We start from the raw sequence: 23,826 nt of genomic DNA, 5'->3' as shown, positions 1-23,826 counted from the left end.
TAATATCCTAAATCCTCTTAGCAACAAATATACTGAATTTATAAAACACACATTTATTATTCATAGGAACAGGACCTTGAAGAAGAAAATCTTTAGTTGAATCAAGCAAGCTAAAATTGAGGAAATTCTTCCTTAAAAGAACTATTTGTTTCCTCCAAATAAAACCTGGTTTACCAAAATCAATCAATAAGTAAATTATCCATGTTATGGGTTGCTTATAGCAAAATTTGAAATAAAACAGACTTCTCTTTATTATCTAGCATATTTCTGTCCAACCTCTCATAATTAGTTATGTACAAAAGACATGATTAATTTCGATTATAATCTAAATTCAGTCAGAATTTAGAAGAACATGTTATTTGGGATGAAGTATTTAGAAGCCTGCACTGTTCCACATCTAAACCACACCCTCTAACTCATTAGTATTGTTAGGCAGAAAAATAGATACGAGCAGGTAGAGGGAGAATGAGGCCAGTGAAGCCCACTAAATGGGACTCAAAGAGTGAACCAGACTGTGATGGGGTATGCGCGGGGCACTTGGTGATGGGGGGAGTCTAGTAAACATACTGTTCCTCATGTAATTGTAGATTAATGATACCAAAGAAAAAAAGAGTGAACCAGATGAAACCAGAGAGCCGGAAAGGACTTACACAGTTAATAAGTTAATCAGTTGAAGTTCCAAAGGCCAGGAATAACTTAGAATGTCCAGATATTCCTCAGATAAACAAAAGTATCCAAGAGCAGCCCATGTCTTCATTGTTCCAACAAGATCATGCCATTGGAAAATCTACTTAGCCTGCTAAAAGACCCAGCTTATTCTTTAACAACGTATATGCTGTTTTTCCCTTTTTTTCAGCCCCTTAATCAAGTAACTTTGTCACCAGGGCAGGAGACAGACCTCAGAAGTGTAAATAAACCTATGTGGACAAAGAATGCTGACATCCAGGCCAAAAGTCACCTAAATAACCCTATTCTTAAGACAAAACTTCAAAGGAATTATAAATCACCCAAAAGGCTCTATAAAACCCCAGACCCAACACCCTTTAAGTGTACCTCCTCTCTGAGGTTGCCACACTACCCTTTCTTCGAGTGTGTCACTCTGTTCTACTCCAGATAAGCAGGGTGGAGCTGCTGAGAGCTCTCCTTTGAGCTTGCAAGACCCCTCCCCTGGGTGACCCGATGGAACTGCAGCTGTGCCATCATGCTCTTTAGTAGCCTGCTTGAAAATCTCTTTTCTTTGTTTTGGAAAGTCCTCAGAACATAATCTCACTCCATCAAGTGCTCTGTGGCTCCCCCAAATCCTGGATAGTAGGGGCTTAATTCCCACACCATGCAGATTCAAGTGGATACCGGACACCAGGCGACACTGGCTTTAGCAGTTGGCAAGGGATTTGCCCAATGCCAAGCAGGAGTTCATTGAGCTTCCCTTTCCTCCCTGTTTTTCCTTCCTTTTGCCTTTATTCAAGTAAACCTGCCTTTGTGCACCTTGACTCTGGCCCACTCCCACCCTTGGAGTGTATTCAAATAAAACCTTCACTCTACTTCACTGCTGTGTCTCTGACCTTCAATTCGCTGTTGCAGTGGGAAGAGACACAAGGTAAACAAAGTCAACCCCCAACAGTACGTGTTAGTTAGTAATAAAGCTGGTAAGTCCATCTTCATCTATCTGGCTGACTCCTCTGCTCTCAATTCAGAAGGTGAAGAGGAGTGTCATCTGCCACCTACCCCACCAGAGCTCCAACAAGAAAGATAACTACACAACATGCAGAGAAACATTTTCTTCTTCCTTGATTTTATAATTAATCTACATTGTTCAGAACAGCCCCCACTTTTAAGAGGGGAAAAAGGTGAAAGGAACTTTTAGAAAGAAATATAATGAAGCCAATAACAACAACGATAAATATTATTGTTCATTCACTCAATAATAATTTATTGGGGATTCAAGATGGCGGTGTGAGAGGTGAGATGGAGAACTCCTCCCAAAACCACAAATAGTATAAAAATATGGTTAATTCACACAACTAACTCTAAATCAGCAAAAAGAAAGAAGGCTGAACCAGACTGCATACAGACTTGATAAACAGAGCAGACCTCACAAAACAGGGTAAAGTAAGAAAGCCTTAATCTGGCAGGACCCAAGCCCTTCCCCCACCCCAGCTCACTGGCAGGAGGAAGAGAAATGGACACGGGAGGGGGTGGAAGCTTCGGACTGCTGAACACCTACACTGGAGATCTGCTTTGTGAGCAGAAACGTATATTGTGTGGTGCTCTGGATGTTGGGGATCTCAGACAGGGGGAGTGCTTGAGAGACTGAGGTTCCAGCTGTTTGTGGAGGAGGAGATCCACATCCAACTGCTCTGTGTCAGAGGAAAGGCAGGCAGTCAGAAAGGCTTCCTAGCAGTGAAAGGGCTGCTGAAGGGATGGCATTTGCACAGAGCTTCCTGCACGGGAGAAGGGCGAGCTGGACAAGGTTGTCTGGGTGCGCTCTGCCCAGGTGGTTGGGAACTTTGAGGAGCTTCAGGCGCTCCATCCCCCTGTATGGATACTCAGCTCTGAGGTCCTCCACAGTGACATGCAGCCTGCTGCACCTTCCTCCTAGGCTGCTGGCACTGGTTTGCAAACTGGCAGTCACTGTGTTGGGATCAGGCCAGCCAAAGGGAGGCCCTGCCTACAACAGCTAGACATGCAAAGCACAGTGGCTTACACCTGTGTGCTTGGCTCACTGGCTCTGACACTAGAGACAAGCTTGGCAGACAGGAATCAGGAAACAGATCTTTCCTCCTCCAAGGCACCAGCTCTACTCCCCTATGACCCCCAGCCTCACTCTAGGGGCTGCGCAGCTCCAGAGACTGGAGCTTCTGGGCACTAGTGGGCACCACACAGAAATATGAAATGTCAAAAGAACATGGTTCAGACCCAAATCTCACAAACCCCAGAAAAAGGGCCAAATGAAACTGAACTCACCAATCTTCCTGAAAGAAAGTTCAAAATAAAAATTATAAACGTGCTATGGAGGGACAGAAAAATAATCAAGAACTCAGAAATGAACTTAAGTCAGAGATTCAATCATTATGAAATTCCATATCTGAAATGAAACATACAATCAAGGGATTTAAAAGCCAATTAGATGTAGTAGAAGAGATGGTAAATAGAATAGAAATTACAGAAGAGGAATACAAAGAAGCTGAGGCACAGAGAGAAAAAAGAATCTCTAAGAATGAAAGAATATTGAGAAAACTGTGTGACCAATCCAAACAGAACAATATACACATTACAGGAGCACCAGAAAAGAAGACAGAGAGAAAGGGACAGAAAGTGTCACTGTGGAGGTAATTGCTGAAAACATTCCCAATCTGGGGAAGGAGACAGTCTCTCAAGCCATGGAAGTGTACACATCTCCCAACACAAGGAACCCAAGGAAGACAACATCAAGACATATAAAAATTAAAATGGCAAAATCAAGAATAAAGACATACTTTTAAAAGCAGCTAGAAAGAGTAAAAAGATCACAAAAGAAAACCCATCAGGCTATATTCAGACTTCTCAACAGAAAACTTACAGGCCAGAAGGGAGTGGCATAATATATTTAATGCAATGAAGCAGAAGGGCCTTGAACCAAGAATACTCTACCTGGCAAGGTTATCATTTAAATTTGAAGGAGGTATTAAACAATTTTCAGAGAAGCAAAAGCTGAGAGAATTGACCTCCCACAAACCACCTCTACAGTACATTTTGGAGGGACTCCTATAGATGGAAGTATTCCTAAGGCAAAATAGTTGCCACCCAAGGAATAGACAAAGAGTACAGAATATGATTCATAACAAAGAAAGAATGGAGGAGGAAGAAAAAGGAGGGAAAAGAAAGAACATTTATGTTTTGTTTATAATAGCATAAGAAGTGAGTTAAATAAGACTGATTGAAAAGGAATTACCTTCAACCTTTGGTAACCACAAATCCAAAGACTGAAGTTGCAATAAGTACATACCTATCAATAATCACCATAAATGAAAATGCTCTGAATGCACCAATCAAAAGACATAGAGTTACTGCATGGATAAAAAACCAAGACCCATCTATATGCTGCCTATAAGAGACTCACTTCAAACCCAAAGATATACACAGACTGAAAATAAAGTGATGGAAAAAGATGTTTCATGCAACTAATTCTGAGAAAAAAGCAGGAGTTGCAGTATTTGTATCAGACAAAATAGACTTCAAAACACAGAAAGTAACAAAAGACAAAGAAGGACATTACATAATGATAAAAGGGTCAGTCCAACAAGAGGATATAACTATTATAAATGTCTATGCAACCAACACAGGATCACCTACATATGTGAAACAAATACTAACAGAATTAAAGGGGGAAATAGAATGAAATGCATTCATTTTAAGAGACTTCAACACACCACTCACTCTAATGGACAGATCAGCCAGACAGGAAATAAGAGATAGAGGCACTGAACAACATATTAGAACAGATGGACCTAACAGACATCTACAGAACATTCCATCCAAAATGAACAAGATACACATTCATCTCCAGGGCAGATGGAACATTTTCAAGAATAGACTACATACTAGGCCATAAAAAGAGCTTCAGTAAATTCAAAAATATTAAAATTCTACCAACCAGCTTCTCAGATCACAGAGGTATGAAACTAGAAATAAATTACAGAAAGAAAACAAAAAAGCCCACAAACACATGGAGGCTTAATAACATGATCCTAAATAATCAATGGATCAATGACCAAGTAAAAACAGAGATCATATTTGGAGAAAAATGACAACAATAATTCAAAAACACAAAATCTGTGGGATGCAGCAAAGGCTGTTCTAAGAGGGAAATATATTGCAATACAGTTCTACCTCAGGAAAGAAGAACAATCCCAAATGAACAGTCTAAACTCACAATTAATGAAACTAGAAAAGGAAGAACAAATGAGGCCCAAAGTTGCTAGAAGGACGGACATAAAAAAGATTAAAGCAGAAATAAACAAAATTGAGAAGAATAAAACAATAGGAAGATTCAATGAAAGCAAGAGCTGGTTCTTCGAGAAAATAAACAAAATAGATAAACACCTAGCCAGACTTATCAAGAAAAAAAGAGAGTGTACACACATAAACAGAATCAGAAATGAGAAAGGAAAAATTATGATGGTCACCACAGAAATACAAAGAATTATTAGAGAATACTATGAAAAATTATATGCTGACAAACTGGATAACCTAAAAGAAATGGACAACTTTCTAGAAAAATACACTCTTCCAAGGCTGACCCAAGAAGAAACAGAAAATCTGAAGAGACCAATTACCAGAAATGAAATTGAATTGGTGATCAAAAAACTACCTAAGAACAAAAACCCTGGAATAGACGGTTTCACTGCTGAATTTTATCAAACATCTAGTGAAGACCTAATACCCATCCTCCTTAAAGTTTTCCAAAAAGTAGAAAAGGAGGGAATCCTCCCAAACTCATTCTATGAGGCCAGCATTACTATAAAACCAAAACCAGGCAAAGACACCACAATAAAAGAAAATTACAGACCAATATCTCTGATGAACATGGATGCAAAAATACTCAACAAAATATTAACAAACCAAATTCAAAAATACATCAAAAAGATCATCCATCATGATCAAGTGGGATTCATCCGAGGGATGCAAGGATGGTACAGCATTCTAAAATCCATCAACATCATCCACTACACCAAAAAAAAAGGACAAAAACCATATGATCATCTCCATAGATGCTGAAAAAGCATTTGAAAGAATTCAATATGCATTCATGATAAAAACTCTCAACAAAGTGGGTATAGAGGGCAAGTACCTCAACATAATAAAGGCCATATATCACAAACCCACAGCCAACATTATACTTAACAGCGAGAAGCTGAAAACTTTTCCTTTAAAATCAGGAACAAGACAAGGATGCCCACTCTCCCCACTTCTATTCAACATAGTTCTGGAGGTCCTAGCCATGGCAATCAGACAACACAAAGAAATAAAAGGCATCGAGATTGGCAAGGAAGAAGTCAAACTGTCACTATTTGCAGATGACATGATACTGATAAAAAAGCCTAAGGAATCCACTCCAAAGCTACTAGATCTAATATCTGAATTCATCACAGTTGCAGGATACAAAATTAATACACAGAAATCTGTTGTATATCTATACACTAATGATGAGCTCACAGAAAGAGAAATCAGGAAAACAATTTCATTCACAATTGCATGAAAAATAATAAAATACATACAAATAAACCTAACCAAGGAACTGAAAGACCTATACCCTGAACACTACAAGACACTCTTAGGAGAAATTAAAGAGGACACTAATAAATGGAAATTCATCCCATGCTCTTGGCTAGGAAGAATTCATATTGTCAAAATGCCCATCCTGCCTAAAGCAATCTACAGATTCAGTGCAATACCTATCAAAATACCAACAGCAGCATTCTTCAACGAATTGGAACAAACAGTTCTGAAATTCATATGGAACCACAAAAGACCCTGAATAGCCAAAGCAATCCTGAGAAGGAAGAATAAAGCAGGGGGAATTATGCTCCATGACATCAAGCTCTACTACAAAGCCACAGTAATCAAGACTATTTGGTACTGGCACAAGGACAGACCCATAGACCAGTGGAAAAGAATAGAGAGTCCAGATATAAACCCAAGCATATATGGTCAATTAATATATGATAAAGGAGCCATGGATATAAAATGGGGAATGGACAGCCTCTTCAACAGCTAGTGTTGGCAAAACTGGACAGCTACATGTAAGAGAATGAAACTGGACTATTGTCTAACCACATACACAAAAGTAAACTCAAAATGTATCAAAGACCTGAATGTAAGTCATGAAACCACAGACTCTGAGAAAAAAACATAGGCAAAAATCTCTTGGACATTAAGCACAAGCAACTTCTTCATGAACATATCTTCCTGGACAAGGGAAACAAATGTAAAAATGAACAAGTGGGACTATGTCAAACTAAAAAGCTTCTGTACAGGAAATGACACCATCAGTAGAACAAAATGACATCCTACAATATGGGAGAATATATTTATAAATGACATATACAATAAGGGGTTAACATCCAAATTCTATAAAAAGCTCACAAAACTCAACGAACAAAAAGCAAACAAGCAAAATTTTAAAATGGGCAGAGGAGTTGAATAGACAGTTCCCCAAAGAAGAAATTCAGATGGCCAAGAGGCACATGAAAAGACGCTCCATATTGTTAATCATCAGAAAAATGAAAATTAAAACCAGAATGAGATATCACCTCACACCAGTTAGGATGGCCAACATCCAAAAAACAAACACTAGCAATTGTTGGCCACCATGTGGAGAAAGGGGAACCCTCCTACACTGCTAGTAGGAATGTAAATTAGTTCAACCATTGTGGAAAGCAGTATGGAGATTCCTCAAAAAATTCAAAATAGAAATACCATCTGACCCAGGAATCCCACTTCTAGGAATTTACCCAAAGAATGCAGCAGTCCAGTTTGAAAGACAGATGCACCCCTATGTTTATCACAGCACTATTTACAATAGTCAAGAAATGGAAGCAACCTAAGTGTCCATCAGTAGATGAATGAATAAAGAAGATGTGGTACATATACACAATGGAATATTATTCGGCCATAAGAAAAAAACAAATCCTACCATTTGCAACAACATGGATGGAGCTAGAGGGTATTATGCTCAGTGAAATAAGCCGGGCAGAGAAAGACAAGTATCAAATGATTTCACTCATATGTGGAGTATAAGAACAAAGGAAAAAACTGAAGGAATAAAACAGCAGCAGACTCACAGAACCCAAGAATGGACTAACAGTTACCAAAGGGAAAGTGACTGGGGAGGATGGATGTGAAGGGAGGGATAAGGGGGTAAAAGGGGCATTATGATTAGCACACATAATGTAGCAGTGGGGAGGGACACAGGAAAGGCAGTATATACAGAGAGGACAAGTAATGATTCTACAGCATCTTACTACACTGATGGACAGTGACTGTAATGGGGTATGTGGGTTGACTTGATAATAGGGGGAGTCTAGTAACCATAATGTGGTTCAAGGAATTTTACATTAACCATATCAAAATAAATAAATAAATAATAATAATTATAATAATTTATTGACAAGCTACCTGACAAAATTATAGTTGATGTTATTGGTTGGAAAATAATGTTGCACTCTTTTTGAGACCAGTTCAATAATACATATATGCCAAACACATACATACACACACATTTTTAATAACTACTGATAATTTTAAGTTAAAATTTGACTATCATTTTAATTTCAAATGTTACAAAATATAAAAATGTAATGAAAACAAGTAAGTTTATCCATTTAAACCACTGCAATTCATTATCAAATTGTAAATAGGTTAAGGTATGAAGGAAATTACACTTGTAAGTTTATAAATATTAAATACATTCATCTTGTTGCAGAGAAAAGACCTGAGGAAATAATTGTTGATTAAGGTGTTGAAAAATTAAGTAGGGAGAGAAATTAATTGGAAAAAGCTGAGTGATTACTTGTATCTTTCAAAAGATAAGATGCTTACTGGGCATTTGTCTAAGTAGGCAAAATGAAGCAAGGACATGGGGAACTATACACAGCATATAATGGGCATACTAAACAAGTTTATTAAACGCTGTCTCTGCCTTAAGAGAAAGTAGCTTAACTATTGGGATAGTTTGATTAGAGTTAGAATTCAGAGCAGGCATTGCCTTGGGAGGTAAACAGGAAGAAATGTGACTCAGTAATCTGTTGAGATACAGTTCTATAATGTAAAAAGTTGGGTCTTAGGAATATTAACTGTTTTACTCTGATGTTTTGCATAACCCAATTAAGAAAGCATTGTTGATAGTACTGTATGGGAGAAGAGAGGGGAAGACAGCACAGAAGGAAAATCCTGAGTTTACCTTCCCTGATGGAAACACCAAGGCTGCAGCTACATATAGTATGACCAACTATGAGAACAACCTGAGGACTAGCAAAACAGCTCTTCCACAGCTGGATATATAAAAAAGCCACATCAAGAAAGGCGGGACAGAGATGCAGCTGGGAACCAACCCACAGTGCAGCAACTCCCAAGTGGGAGGGACATCCTGGGTCCTCCCCGAGGAGCAACAGGTTCAAGCCCCACCCCTGCTCTTGATATCTCCACCAGGAAGATGAGCCCCCATAAAATCTGGCTTTGAAAATCAGTGGGGCTTAACTCTGGGAGTGCCAGAGGGCTACAGGAAACTGAGACAGTGTTCTTTAAGGGTCTATGCACAATATCACTTGCTCTGAGATCCAGCACAGAGGAAGCATTTTGAGAAATGCCTGAATTATACATAAAGATTTATTGACTCATTTTAGGGCATGTGCCACAGGGGCAGGGCAAATCCCTACAGATAGGTAGGGATTTTTCTCTCAAAATGTAAAGTCCTTCCATTTTTCTTGCTTTCCCTTAGCCTATCTGGCCTCACCCTGGTGGGAATGAATTCTGACACTCTCCATCCACTTTGCTGACACCACTCACCCTGCCCCAGTGCTCACCTGCACACTGCCCCACACAAATTCTCACCCTGGCATGTGCCCCTCCAAAATGGCTCCCACCTGCCACAATAAATATCTATGTACCCAACATAGGAACATCTAAATATAAACACAAATAATGGGAGAAATCAGCAGTAATGAAATAATAGTAGAGAACTTTAACACCACACCTACATCAACAAATTGATAATCCAGGCAGAAAATCAATAAGGAAACATAGTCTTGGAAGATTCAATAGACCAGATGGAATTAACAGATACACACAAAACATTCCATCTAAAAACAGCAGAATACATATTCTTTTGAAATACACGTGGAAAATTCTGCAGGACAGATCACATGTTAGGCAATAAAACAAGTCTTAATAAATTTAAGAAGACTGAAATCTTATCCAGCATCTTTTACAACTACAATGGCATTAAACTAGAAGTCAATTACAAGAAAAACCTGTAAAACACTAAAGGTATAGGCTAAACATGCTACCAAACCACCAATCGGTCAACAAAGAAATCAAAGAGGAAATAAGAAAAATACCTTGAGACACAAATGAAAATGGAGCACAACATTCCAAAATCCTTGGGACTCAGCAACAGCAGTTCTAAGAGGGAAGTTTAAACAGGTCTACCTCAATAAAGAAGAAAAACCTCAAATAAACAATCTTACCTTACTCCTAAAGGAATTAGGAAAAAACAGAGCAAAACAAAGTCCAAAATTAGTAGAAGGAAGGAATTAGTAGACATTACAGTGGAAATAAATGAAATAAAGACAAAAAAGGAGAAAAGATCAATGAAACTAAGACATGGTTCTTTGAAAAGATAAAATTGATAAAACTTTAGTCAGACTTATCAAGAAAAAAAGATAGGACCCCAATAAATAAAATGAGAAATTCAAAAGAAGTTACAACTAACACCCAAAAATACAAAGAATTATAAGAGACTATGAAACATTACATGCCAATAAGTTGGACAACATAGAAGAAATGGAAAAACTCTTAGAAACACAATCTTCCAAGACTGAATTAAGAGGAAATAGAATATCTGGTCACAATGCTTACCAGTAATGAATTGAATAGTTATAAAAAAAAAAATCCTGAGCAAACAAAAGTCCATGAATAGAAATCTTCACAGATGAATTCCACCAAACATTTAAAGAAGAATTAATAACTACTATCAATATTTCCAAAAACTTGAAGAGAAAGGAATGCTTCCAAATTCATTCTGAGTTTATCCATTATCCATTATCCTGATACCAAAACCAGACAAAGACACCACCAAAATAAAATAAAATTACAGACAAATATCTCTGATGAACATTGATGCAAAAATCCTCAACAAAATGTTAGCAAACAGAACTCAACATTACATTAAAAGGATCATTCCCCACCACTGAAATCAATCAGAAAGTAAGCCAAAGCATCTCAAAGTCTACCTGTGGTTATGAGGCAGTAAAAGTTAATTTCTAAAATCAAATTTAATGCAGCACTGATACATTTTTTTCAAGATTCAGCTTTTCAAGAAATTTAAAATGTGTCAATTTAGTTCCACTTCCTGACTAAAGTTAACAGTAGGTATCTCTTGAAAATGAGAGACCCAAGTACTTAAAAAAACAAAATTTTTGTCTCCTTTCTTATAAGCCCAGATAATTATGAATTTTACTTAGTATGCAGTAATCAAACAACTCAGACTTTCACCAAATTAAAAACAAGAATTATATCAGAAATTTGAAACACAAGAGAAAAAACAATAGCGTAACTAACCTTGGCAAGGAACGTCTCTATGTTATCTGAAGTCCGCAGTTTTGGGGTAGGAATCAGTAAGTTTTCTCTTGGAGTAAGATTTCTATTGAGCACTGAATCTTTAAGATTTCCAACGCAAGGTGTTTCCAGAGCTGGCCTCATAGTAAGAGTGCTGAGTAAAGTTCTGTTCTGCTGGTTCTCCTCAAGAAGTTTGGCATTGATCTCTGTTAGCCTCTCATTAGTCCTGTAGAGACTGGAATAAGCAAATGCTTAATAATTTTTCCTTAAATGATACCTAAATAAGTTGCATTTTAAAAAACTTACTGTAACAGTAAATAGCATTTCTTATAGAACTGTTTTAGCACTGAAAATGTGCCAAAGATTTACTGTATACAATTATAGGCTTAAACTTGTAAAAAAGTATGTATTTTTCTAGGGGGATTCCAAAGTAACAAGTAATTCAAAGGAGGGAAGGGAGAGAAATGGCTATGAGCAATGCAGGTGGCTTACTGGCAATGCTTGCTGCCTTCTGGAATAGCTGTATTTAAAAGATTCTTGAGGAGGCCACTTAGACCTATTTAGTAAACCAGTTTAGCAATAAAACATAAAGCATCCCTCAAAGAATTTTCACACATTTGCTTTCCTCTTTTATGTTTCATTATCTCAGAAAAATTAAGCATTTGGCACTGAGGAATAATTTAGAGCAACAATATCTAGGCGAGAAAGAGAGGAGAGGGTAATCAAAAAGAACTAAAATAGCTCTGGATGCAATTAGCATATAATAATGTCACCAAGGGATCCATCCTTTCTGTTTTCCATGCACCCCTCAGGCAGTCCAGTGTTATTTTTAGCCACTTTATGAATTATACTGCTCTTCATCCCTATGTCAGTATTTCCCTACTTCACATGCATGCCTTTACGTAGAGCAGAAAAACTATAAAGGATAGTCTGTCTCAAGGAGCCCTCTTGTGATAACACCAAAGATCAAAATCAAGAAAATAAATTTCCAAGTGCCAGGGTGTGCTGAGTAACAATTCTTGGCCCTTTGGGTTTAAGACGTAGTCTGCCAAGAAATAGTTAGACTTACTAATCTTATTAATATTTCTGTTTAGGGGAATTCTGAAAAGCAATTTTATAATGTTATCACGATCTAAATTATAAAGCTTCCAAAACACCAAGCTTAATGAATAGTAGGTTAGGGTACCAATAAAAATATTAAGAGAGAAAAAAAAGTCATGTAAAACCAAACAATGGGAGAGAGATACAAACTGTGCTGGACTAACACTTTGAAGGTAACTTTATTCATGAACATCATTTTCCAAAGTTTACTATGCAGTTAGCTTTCACTTCCTACTACACTTATAAACCTGGCTCAATAAAAACAATGCTTTAGAGGCAAACTAATGAGCTAAATTTATTTTCTATACTTTATGTTTTGACTTACATGTTTAGTTTATTTTCCAATGAATTTCTAACTTTTAGTTCTTCCAGGTAGAGTTGCTTGTATTTTTCCAATTCTGTTTTACTAGAATATTGAGAAGTTTTTGTTTTGGAGAGCTCAAATTCCAGGTCTTTAATTCTGAGTTCCATCTCGCTTCTTATTGAAGCACTATTATTTTCTCTCAACTGCTCTAACTTTTCTTGAGATGCTGCTTGTGCCTAAAGCAAATTAAAAGGATACATTTAAAAAATAATTATAACCTGAAAAATTATAATATATTTGTTTCCTCTGGTTCTGAGTCAGTGATTCAGAGAGCAATTTTAAATGTGAAAAATAAAGCTGAAGTTTAATATATTTATCAGGACCTCAACTGAATTAAATCTGAATGATAAAAATAGAGTTGAATCAGTTTTATCTTAGTATTCATGTAATATGACAATTCAAAGAGTAACAGAATCAATTTAAAATATTTAAAACTAAACAATATAATCTAAGAGTATGGAATAATTTTTAATTCACAATTTTTCTTTTCATCTTAATATTCTTATACCAACCAGACTTAAAATAAAATGATTATCTAGTGAGAATCATTCTGAAAGGTCAATTTTGTGATAATAACAATGGAAACTGAAATATTTAAAGGGACAAACATATGCCACCTTCCCTCCAGAAATCTATAAAACAAACTGCTCTAAGTAGAGGAAACAATGTATATATCCAAAATGTAATCTGCAGTGAAATTAAGGCATATTACAGATGAATAAATTAACCTGTAAAAACAGATTGACTTCTTTTAATTTTTCTACTATTTCCTGTCTTGCTCTTTCTTCAATGTCCTGCTTATATAGTTCTACTTGGCTGTGTTCTACCATATTTATTTCTATATGAGTCCTGAGGTTTACTACTTTCTGTTCCAACTTCTTTTTATTCTTCTCTAGTTTTTCACATTTCTTTTGCATTGCTCTCATAGATAATAGCTCCTGTTGAAGAACTTGATTTCTTGCATCTAGATTTTGACATTTTGAAGATGAAGTTTCCAGTTTTGCTGTAAGATCATCAATCTGCATGAAAAAAAATAATTAGTTTAGTAATTAAGAAGGTGGACTGAGAATAGTCCAAGTCAAAGCCAGTATCAAGTTTTGAAATAAATTCAGTTACAATAAAACGTTACCCATGCCAGAGTAGAGTCTTAGAACATTGAAACTTAAATTACTCAGAAAATCAGGAACAAAATTAAAATCACCAGGAGACACAAAAATGCATAATTTACTGTCATCATCTTTGCCATACAACATTTGCACTTGACCCTATACTCCTCTATTTTTCTATTATTGTTCCATGTCTTTCTCCATAAAATGATTACACGTTACCTCTTGGTAGAAGGGTTCCCCCATCTTAACTCTTCATAATTTTAAAAGAAGTTTTAGAGCCGTCACACTGAGTTACTTAGGCCTGAGTCAATAAATGCCTCCCAAAATAAAACTATGAAGACTAAGACTAATTAATGATCCATAAATATGGATTCTAATGCCATAAGCCTTTTTCTCAACTACAAATGTTTTATACTAATTTAAATCACATTCCAAGGAGATAATTGTCAGGGTTAAGGAGAATTCACATCTTCCACTATGAAATTTTAGTGAAATGATCCATATTTTTGAAAAATGAGACAATTCCACATTGCTATCTGTAATCTTTAATTACTTTCCATCAAATAAGAAAACATATTAAATAAAAGAAAAAAGAAAAATACTTGCTGGAATTTCAGTGATACTGAGCTGGGAAGAACTATTTTCCTTTAGATATAATAATTACTTTCTAAGACAAGATGAGTGGATGTGGTGGTTTTACAGAATTCTTTGACACCTTTCCCACGGAATTCCCTCCCTTTCGGTATGTGTGCCCTCACTACCTGAATTCTAGTGAAGAGAATAAGGTGGAACTGCTGTGTGACTCCTCAGGCTGTGTTAGAAAATGTGAAACAGCTTCCATCTAATTCTCTCTCTCTAGGGAAGCTCACCTTGAAACCCAGCCACCTTGCTGTGAAGAAGCGCAGGGCCCCCAGTGAATCCTTCCTTGTATATATGTGCCAGCCGAGACTGCCCTAGCTATGTGCCAGACAATACCAGCTTTGGGTTAACATCCAAAATAGCTGAAGAATATATGCCTCAACATCCAAAAAACAAATAACCCAATTAAAAAATGGGCAGAGGACCTGAACAGACACTTCTCCAAAGAAGAAATACAAATGGCCAACAGTCATGTGAGAAGATGCTCCATATTGTTAATCATTAGGGAAATGCAAATCAAAGCCACAATGAGGTATTAACTCACATCAGTTAGAATGGCCATTAACCAAAAGACAAGAAATAACAAGTGAGGATGTGGAGAAATGGTAACCCTCCTACACTGCTTGTGGGAATGTAAATTGGTACAATTTCCAAAATGGGAAGCAATATGGATATTCCTCAAAAAACTAAAAATAGAAATACCATTCAATCCAGTAATTTCACTTCTAAGAATTTGCCCAAAGACAACAAAACCCTAACTTGAAAAGACATATGCACCCCTATGTTTATCACCACATTATTTACAAAGTCAAGATAAGGAAGCAACCTAAGTGTCCATCAGTAGATGAATGGCTAGGGAAGATGCGGTACATATACACAAAGGAATATTATTTAGCCATAAAAAAGAAAGAAATCCTGCCATTTGCAACAAAATGGATGGATCTACAGGGTATTATGCTCTGTGAAATAAACCAAGCATGGAAAGACAAGTACGATATGATTTCACTCATTTGTGGAATACAAAATAGAGCAAAACAGAAGGAACAAATTAGCAGTAGACTCATAGACACTGAGAAGTGATTAGTGGTTACCAAGAAGGAGGGGTTGGGGCAGGTTGGTGGGGAGGGTGAGGGGGATAAAGAGGCACAATAATTCCCAATCCCAGTGTTAGTTGGTCATGGGAACTGTAGTACAGTATGGAGAATATAGTCAATGGTTCTGTAACATCTATGTTTATAGTAACCACACTACAGGAGGTGAGGATTTAACAATAGGGGAAACGTTGAAAGCGATGTCAGATAGTATATCAACAATACTTAAAAAAAAATAAAGCCAGCTTCAGCTGCCAAACATGTGAAGAGCCTTCAGGTGATTCTAGTCCCCAGTGGCACATAATCCCAAGCTAGCCTCACTGAGCCTTGCTAAACTGTAGATTTGTGAACAAAATAAGTACTGTTTTGAGCCACTAGGTTTTGAGGTGGTTTATCATGCAGCAATAAGTAACTGGCACAGATACTGATATTAAAAATGGGGTGCTGCCATTAAAAAAAAAAACTAAAACACATAAAGAGTGCCTTTGAACAGGGTGATAGATGGAACCTGAAAGGAGGTAGAGAAGAGTCGGAATGAAAAACAGCAGGGCCTCCAAGAGCCTGTGAGTGGAAGCCTGACAGCCCCTGAAGAGGCTGAAAGCAAGGGCTTCTAGGCAGGGAAAGACAGTGACACTGGAACCTGGAGGAAAGGGGACTCTTGCTCCAAAGCAGCTGAAAGTAAAGATCAGTGAGCAAGATAAGTTGAAGAAAATGATTACACATAAAGGAACTAGGGCTTACTAGGGTCAAATATCTGTTTCCCAATTACAGCCTTTCCTCATGTCTAATTGCCAAATAATTCTAAAAGAAATGACATCTGAACTAAGATCATATCCAGGGTGCCACCAGGAAAACATGGTCTAAGGTTGAAGCCAAGACTATAAAACCTTTGGTAAGACCTCAGAAAGATTTAAGGCAGTGCATCACATTCCTCTAAGGATCTTCAGAGTTTATATTTTAAGGCACCCATCCTACAATAGCTTCACAAGAAGCCCAAAGTGAAGAGCTTATCTCAAAATGTCTGTGGGGGTAGCTTTTCTAATGGCATGAACCTCAGTAAAAGTCACAAGAAACTCAAGGTTGTTAAAGCAGTAGTAGCAAAAACACTGCTTGCTGGCCTGGACTGAAAGAGACCAAGAGAAAACAAATGAAAAGAGGCCTTTGGGTCTTAGAAGTTCTATAGGTAGGAAGCAGGCTGAGTAAACAGTTGCAAACACAAGCCATTTCTTATAAGCAAGACAAAACAGAAAGCTCAGAGGTACAGGAAAGGGCCACTGAGAGGCATTCCCATAATTAGGACTATCTTCCTCAAAGAACTAGCAGCCTGCAGCAGGCTGCATTTCAGAATAGCAATGGACTAATGTGTCTCCCACTTTCCATTCTGAATGGGAGAGTCTTGAGCAGGTCAGCAGAATGTTGGCCCAGTGGATGGCAGATAACTTGTCTCTTCAGTTCTCAGTCTTCATATTGAGAGGAATTGTACTCCAATGGCTAAACTCTAGAAACCACAGCCCAGACACCTGTCTGCATCTGCACCTGATGAAGATGGTAAGACCTTGGACTCAAGCCTCAACCAGATGCCATCACCACTGAGGCTTGGCGGGCAGGTATTGGGTGGGGGTTAGTCTGTTTTCCTTTTTCTCTTTTCCTTTTTTTAATGGAAATGTTTTATACATCTTGACTGGTGTTTTGGCTATGTGGATATATACTTTTTGTTTTTTTATTTCAAGTATAATTGACATACAGTATTAAATTAGTTTCAAGTATTTAACATACTAATTGGAGTGCATTTCTCATGTGGGAGGATAATTAAAAATTGTGCTTTTCAAATGTATTCCTAACTTTTAAAATGTTCATTCCTTTAAAAAAGGTAGATTATGGGCCAACCTCCGTGACTTGCTCCCAATGAACAGAACATGGTGAAGGTGATGCTGTCTGCATCCCAAGGCTGGTCAGCCTGGACAGGCCAGGTGTCCCAGCTGCCTGGCCCAACTAAAGTCCCAGACAGGGCCAAACCAGCAGCCAGCCAGGTGAGTGGACTCCAGGTGACTCCTGCCTCAGCCTTTGAGTTGCCCCAGTTGAAGCTAAGAGGAACAGAGACAAGCTGTCCTGGCCACACTTTTCCTGGCTGTTGGTTTGTGAATAAAATTAATGCTTTCTTAAGCAACTGAACTGGGGAATTTGTTAGGAAGAAACCAGATAAACAGAAAAGTGGACAAAAAAAGGGATAATAAGAAACATAACTTACACAGTAGAAATTGGTTTCCTTTAAAACGGGATATAATAAATGTTGAGATTAATTTATTAGTGGGAAATAATGCTAATGAGAAGCAGATAGCCAGAAGAAAGTCCTAAGAAGTTTTTCTAAGGTTCCCTTCAATTACAAATTCTTACAACTAGGTAAGTATGCCTCACAATTTTCCCTTAAGTTAGGGGATAGGGAAGACTGATAAGCAAGGAGACACATGATTTAAAGTATAATAGTTGAAAAACAACCAGAAATAGTTTAACAGCCCAAAATGGGACCTTTTACCTGATTTTCAGTTAACTGAAATTCTAAAAGAGATAGACAGCTTGGAGTACTTATTAGTAAATCTAGCACTCACTCTTCATTTTCATTTCCTCAGTGAGGAAATAAAGAGAATATTAATTAAGGGATCATTTTAAATCTCAGTAGGAAAACAAATGCAGTGTCCTTTAGCTCTATTTAAGTTAAATACAATTTCTCCTTCACTTTGCTTCAAGCTTGTCAGTATGGCGAAGTAAAACCATCCCATCTTTATGTAGTACCATAATTTTTCTCTGTATCATACAATTTGGCTTTGACACTCTGAGTAAATCAATGACTAATCAATAATTACTTGAATATTTCCTGCCTTTTAACAGCTGTACTCTTTACATTTTTTGTTTGGATAGAATGAATATGATTCCACTAATTATGTACTGAGCTATAAAACACAGCTATGCATCTCTTTCTACTTAAGTAAAAGAAGGTGGATACAGAGAACTGTGATTTCTGAGAATGTAGGGTCAACACCAAGAACAAAGTCAGGCCCAATGTTACACACAAGAACCAGGCCAAAACAGTATTTAATTCTGAAATGCAAGACGATGAATTAGCAAGATGTCCAGACAGGAAAGCCAAAGCCCAGACTTCATCTCTTCCTTCCCAGATGGTGAAATCTATGGATCAGTCTATGCACTATAATGAGTCAATGAAACATAATGAAGTACACAGACTGAGTCAGCAGATCCTGTGACCCAGACTGATGTAAATGGGACTGGAGTGCGGGAACTGGGTGAGAAACTAAAGGTGTGGGGGAAAAGGGAATGGGCTCTACCCTTGTTAGCCTGACTTCCCATCATGTCACACAGCCAGCCAGACATAAGCTGGACAAAGGCTCTCTGAGATGCAAAAAGTCTCCATAGGAGTGGAGAGCAGTCAGTTGGCTACACTGACTTTTTATTATCATGTAAACAAGTGGTAATACACAAGATAACCAGGAAAGAGTTCTCATAAAATTTGATTTGGTACTTGCATAGGATAGACATGTAGACCACTGTATTAGAATCAGGAATCCAAAATAAACTCTCACATTTATGGTGAATTGATTTTCAACAAGAGTGCCAAACAATTAAATGAGACAAGAATAGTCTTTATAATATGTGGTACTGGGACCACTAAATATACATACACAGAAGAATAAAATCAGACCTCTACTTCATAGCATATATACAAAATTAGCTCAAAATGTGAGAGCTAAAATTATAAAACTCGTAAGAGAAAACAAAGGTGTATGTCCTTGTGACAAGATTCGGCAATGGCTTCTCAGGCACGACACCAAAAGCTAAAAGTAGATTAAGTGGACTTCATCAAGAAAATGAAAAGGCAAGCTATGGAATAGGAGAAAATATCTGAAATCCCTTTATCTGATAAGGGATTTGTATCTAGGATATATAAATCACTCGCACAAAAAGACAATCCAATATCAAAATGGGCAAAGGAACTGAATAGACAGGTCTTCAAAGAAGATACATGAATGGTTAATAAGCATATAAAAAGATGCTCAACATCATTACTCATCAGAAAAATGCGAATCAAAACAAGTATGAGATGCCATTTCACACCCACCAGGATGGCTGTACTAAAAAAGACAGATAGTGAGAAATGTTGGCAAGAATGTAGAAAAAAAGGAACCCTCAAACACTACTAAGCAAAATATGAAATGTGCAGCCACTTTGGAAAACAAACTAGCAGTTCTTCAAAAGGTTAAACACAGAGTTACCATATGATCCAGCAATTCCATTCAAAGTATATACCCAAGAGAAATGAAAACATATGCTCACACAAAAACTTGTACATGAATGTTCAAAGCAGCATTATTAACAATAGCCAAAACGTGGAAACAACCCAGGGTCCATTAACTGATAAACAGATAAAGTGCAATATGTCCATAAAATGGAGTATTATTTACCAATAAAATGAAATGAAGTACTGACACATGCTATGAAATAGATGTACCTTGAAAACATTACAGTAAATGAAAGAAGACAGTCACAAAGGCCACATACTGTGTGATTCCACTGATATGAAATGTTCAGGGTAGGCTCATCTGTAAAAACACAGGGCAGAGTAGTGTTTCCCTAGGGCTGAGAAGAGTAGGGAAGGGGAAACTGCACAGGGTCACAGCTAAATGTATGGCGTTTCTCTTAAGGGTGATGAAAAGTTCTGAAATTGATTGTGGTACTCTGTGAAGAAACTAAAAGCCACTGAATTGTATGTAAACACTGAATGAGTGAACTGGTAGGATGATCATTTTATCTCAATACAGCTGTTACCTTTACTTGGCGACAATGAGGTGGTGCCTGTGCTACAGGGTTGTACAATGGTGTGTTGCTTGCTTTTAGAGCACCAGCAAGGGTTCAAGACATAAGGGACTCAGCAAAGGAGAGTGGGAATGGCAGGAGTGGGAATGGCAGGAGAGTCCCTGCTCTGCTTGGCAAATAGTTACTATAAGTCAATTTTTCACTATAGGTCAATTAATTGCAATCCTTTTGATAATTGCAATACATTTGATAAAAAAATGTATCAAGTCTATAAACTAATGGACAAATCTGCATTTTCCTGCTCAAAGCATTGAATGATTTATATTTCCCAACATTAAGTGATACTGGGTCCCAAAATTGATTGAAAATTACCTTATGTTTTAGTTTATTAATCTGAATGTCCATTTCAGTTTGATCGGGTTTTAAATCTCCATGGAAACAAAGCTCTCCATTTTCATATTCATTTAACTTCTTTCTTGTTCTTTTTAAGAGTTTCTTAAGTCTGCAGAAATGTGCAGAATGAGTAAGTCAAGTTCTTTAAGAGCAAATATTTAATAATTATTTTAGCAGATATTATGCTCTATCAAATAAAATAAACAAATCTATAAATTACAATCCTCCCATACATTACAATCACACTTTGTGAAAGCATGCTAACTAAATTGTAATCTTAGGTAAATAATATGAAGAAAAATTTTATGACATGTATTACAGTTAAAGGGTTAATATTCTACTTATAAAGAGCTCTTATACATAAGTTATTCATATCTATTTTTAGCATGGTCATATAAAACATTAACCTATTACTATTAATTAAAAACCAGATGTCAGTATCCAAGGTAAAAAAGAAAAAACATACTTATATACAAATGTTTTGAAAAATACACAAAAATATATTTTAGTATCTATTAACCACAGCATACAAGAAAAGAAAATACACACAACATACATCAAGGAAGATCATTCAAAATAGAAATAGGAAAGAAGAATCTCTGAAGTCTGAGCTGACAGGAAAAGGAAAGAGGCAGAGCTTTAGGAGAAAGGAAATTGGCAGAGAGAGAAAGTGTAACAGTCTCTTCAAGACTGTCTTAAGAAGAGGTGTAGATCCTATGTTTATCGCAGCACTATTTACAATAGCCAAGAAATGGAAGCAACCTAAGTGTCCATCTGTAGATGAATGGATGAAGAAGAGTTGGTACATATACACAATGGAATATTATTCAGCCATAAGAAGAAAACAAATCCCACCATTTGCATCAACATGGATGGAGCTAGAGGGTCTTATGCTCAGTGAAATAAGCCAGGTGGAGAAAGACAAGTACCAAATGATTTCTCTCATCTGTGGAGTAGAACAACAAAGCAAAAACTGAAGGAACAAAACAGCAGCAGACTCACAGACTCCAAGAATGGACTAACAATTACCAAAGGGAAAGGGACTGAGGAGAATGGGTGGGAAGGGAGTGGATAAGGGGGAAAATGGGGTTTATGATTACCACACATAATGTAGGGGGTTGGGGACATGGGGAAGGCAGTATATACAGAGAAGACAAGTAATCATTCTATAGCATTTTACTATGCTGATGGACAGTGACTGTAATGGGGTATATGGGGGGGACTTGATAATAGGGGGAGTCTAGTAACCATAATGTTGTTCAAATAATTGTACATTAATGATATGAAAAAAAAAGGTGTAGAAATCTTGGCAAGTGCAATCTGAACATCATGAAAGGAATGGAAAACAAGGCGGACAAAGACAGTTAAATGAGAGGAAAATATTGATGAGAATCAGGGAACAAATTTAAGAATTCAGCAAATAAACAGAAATGAAGCCATGTGGGGGCTTCACAGACACAGGAAAATAGTCCATTCTTTTGATCTGAGTGGTAGAAACTAATTACTCATTTTGTTCTTCAACTCATGCATATATATTTGTATGAATGATACGTAACTAAAAAATAAAGAAAATAAAAGCCACAGTAAGATAATTTTGATGTTGTTAAACAATGATACAGGTTTTTAGATATTAAAATATTTGAATGCTGACAGGAAGAACTACTAAAAGAAGGAAAGATTACCAAAGAGAGCAAAGATACCTTGCAGAAATACAGATTCAAGGTAACCGATGAATTCAGCTGACATGCTATGCAAAAGGCATTGTTGTTATTGTTCTAGGAATCATTAAAGAATAAATGTAATATTTTGGCATTCTAAAAAGCTTCAGATTTTGAGTTTCGAAAGTAAATTTTTAAGTAGGATAATCTGTTTAATTTAAAAAATATGGATGTAAAATGAATTTGTATTTAGATTTTAGTAAAGCAGAATTACAGTTAAATCAATTAATGGTTGAAATGAATTGAAATGTTAAAATCTTACCCAGAAATCTCTTTTTCTAATTCACTGTTTTTCATCACTTCTTGATCCAAACTATGTTCTAGAGATTGTTTTAACTCTGTCAATTTCTTTAACTGTTCCTTTTCACCTTGATACTATGAAAAAAATTTTTAAGAAAATTATTTTTAAAAATTTAGAAACTCACTCTTCTTTCTTAAAACTATTATTTCTCATGAGTTGTGGCTAGTAATTCTATGTCATAATCCTGAGTCATTTCTATAAGTAGTCTGAAAAAATCCCTCATTATTTTTTCCCCTTTTTTTTCAAATCAGATGGGTAATGTGCGAACACTGTACCAAGGTTTGAGGGAGGCACACAGTCATGCAAAAGCAAGAACACTCAATCATCATGCTTATGAACTAAAAAAGGATCAATCCTTTGTTATTTTTAAATAAGCGTAATCAGTTTTGGGTATTCTTAAAATGTTTTGAATTTTTGATACCTTAATAGGTTTCTGCATGACACTGGAAGGGGACCAGTTTCATTCACAGAAGACTCCTTATCAACAAATTGTCACATCACAGGTATGAAAAGTGTGCTAATACAATGTAACTGATTTACACAAGTAAAAATAATAGTAATTTTCAATGTTTCTTCAGCCACCAAAGGACCAGTCAACAGAATATTCTAGCTCCCCAGTAGGTTTATCTGTATAATGAAATTTGCATGAACTTAATCTAGTTATTGTGACTGAAATTAGCTGGTAGGTGAATCTACCTCATGCCCCAACTTGGGGTTCATAATGCAATCTTCTTTCTGATCTGTAGCCTCTCCTACAAAAGATAGTGGGAATGGCAGGAGAGTCCCTGCTCTGCTTGGCATATAGTTACTATAAGTCAATTTTTCACTATAGGTCAATTAATTGCAATCCTGGATTACACATCAATCTCTTCTGAAGTTAGACTGTTAAATATTGGAAAGGCTGATTAACTCAAGCAAATGAGAAAAAACAGCTTCTGAACTTGCAGTGCTACGAGCACTGTTACTG

General features: G+C 36.7%; 1 protein-coding gene and 1 non-coding gene across 6 annotated transcripts in view; both read right to left on the bottom strand.

Annotated features, from left to right (window-relative positions):
* Nucleotides 1-23,826, bottom strand: part of LOC118920712 (ankyrin repeat domain-containing protein 26-like) — a 118,255-nt gene that overhangs the window by 4,032 nt on the left and 90,397 nt on the right. For all 5 annotated transcript variants that reach the window (XM_057498044.1, XM_057498045.1, XM_057498046.1 and 2 more), the window contains 5 exons: nucleotides 22,821-22,933; nucleotides 20,820-20,949; nucleotides 13,510-13,800; nucleotides 12,743-12,957; nucleotides 11,320-11,551 (listed from right to left, as the gene is read on the bottom strand). In XM_057498044.1, coding sequence (XP_057354027.1) covers nucleotides 11,320-11,551; nucleotides 12,743-12,957; nucleotides 13,510-13,800; nucleotides 20,820-20,949; nucleotides 22,821-22,933 — 981 coding nt within the window. The remainder of the gene's footprint in view (nucleotides 1-11,319; nucleotides 11,552-12,742; nucleotides 12,958-13,509; nucleotides 13,801-20,819; nucleotides 20,950-22,820; nucleotides 22,934-23,826) is intronic.
* Nucleotides 23,105-23,209, bottom strand: LOC118922867 (small nucleolar RNA U13). Its single transcript, XR_005028929.2, has one exon. It is a non-coding gene; the product is annotated as a small nucleolar RNA U13 (small nucleolar RNA).

This window comes from Manis pentadactyla, chromosome 3 (genome assembly GCF_030020395.1).
Source record: "Manis pentadactyla isolate mManPen7 chromosome 3, mManPen7.hap1, whole genome shotgun sequence".
In the NCBI taxonomy this organism is placed as follows: domain Eukaryota; kingdom Metazoa; phylum Chordata; class Mammalia; order Pholidota; family Manidae; genus Manis; species Manis pentadactyla.
This window is presented reverse-complemented; position numbering and strand designations above follow the sequence as displayed.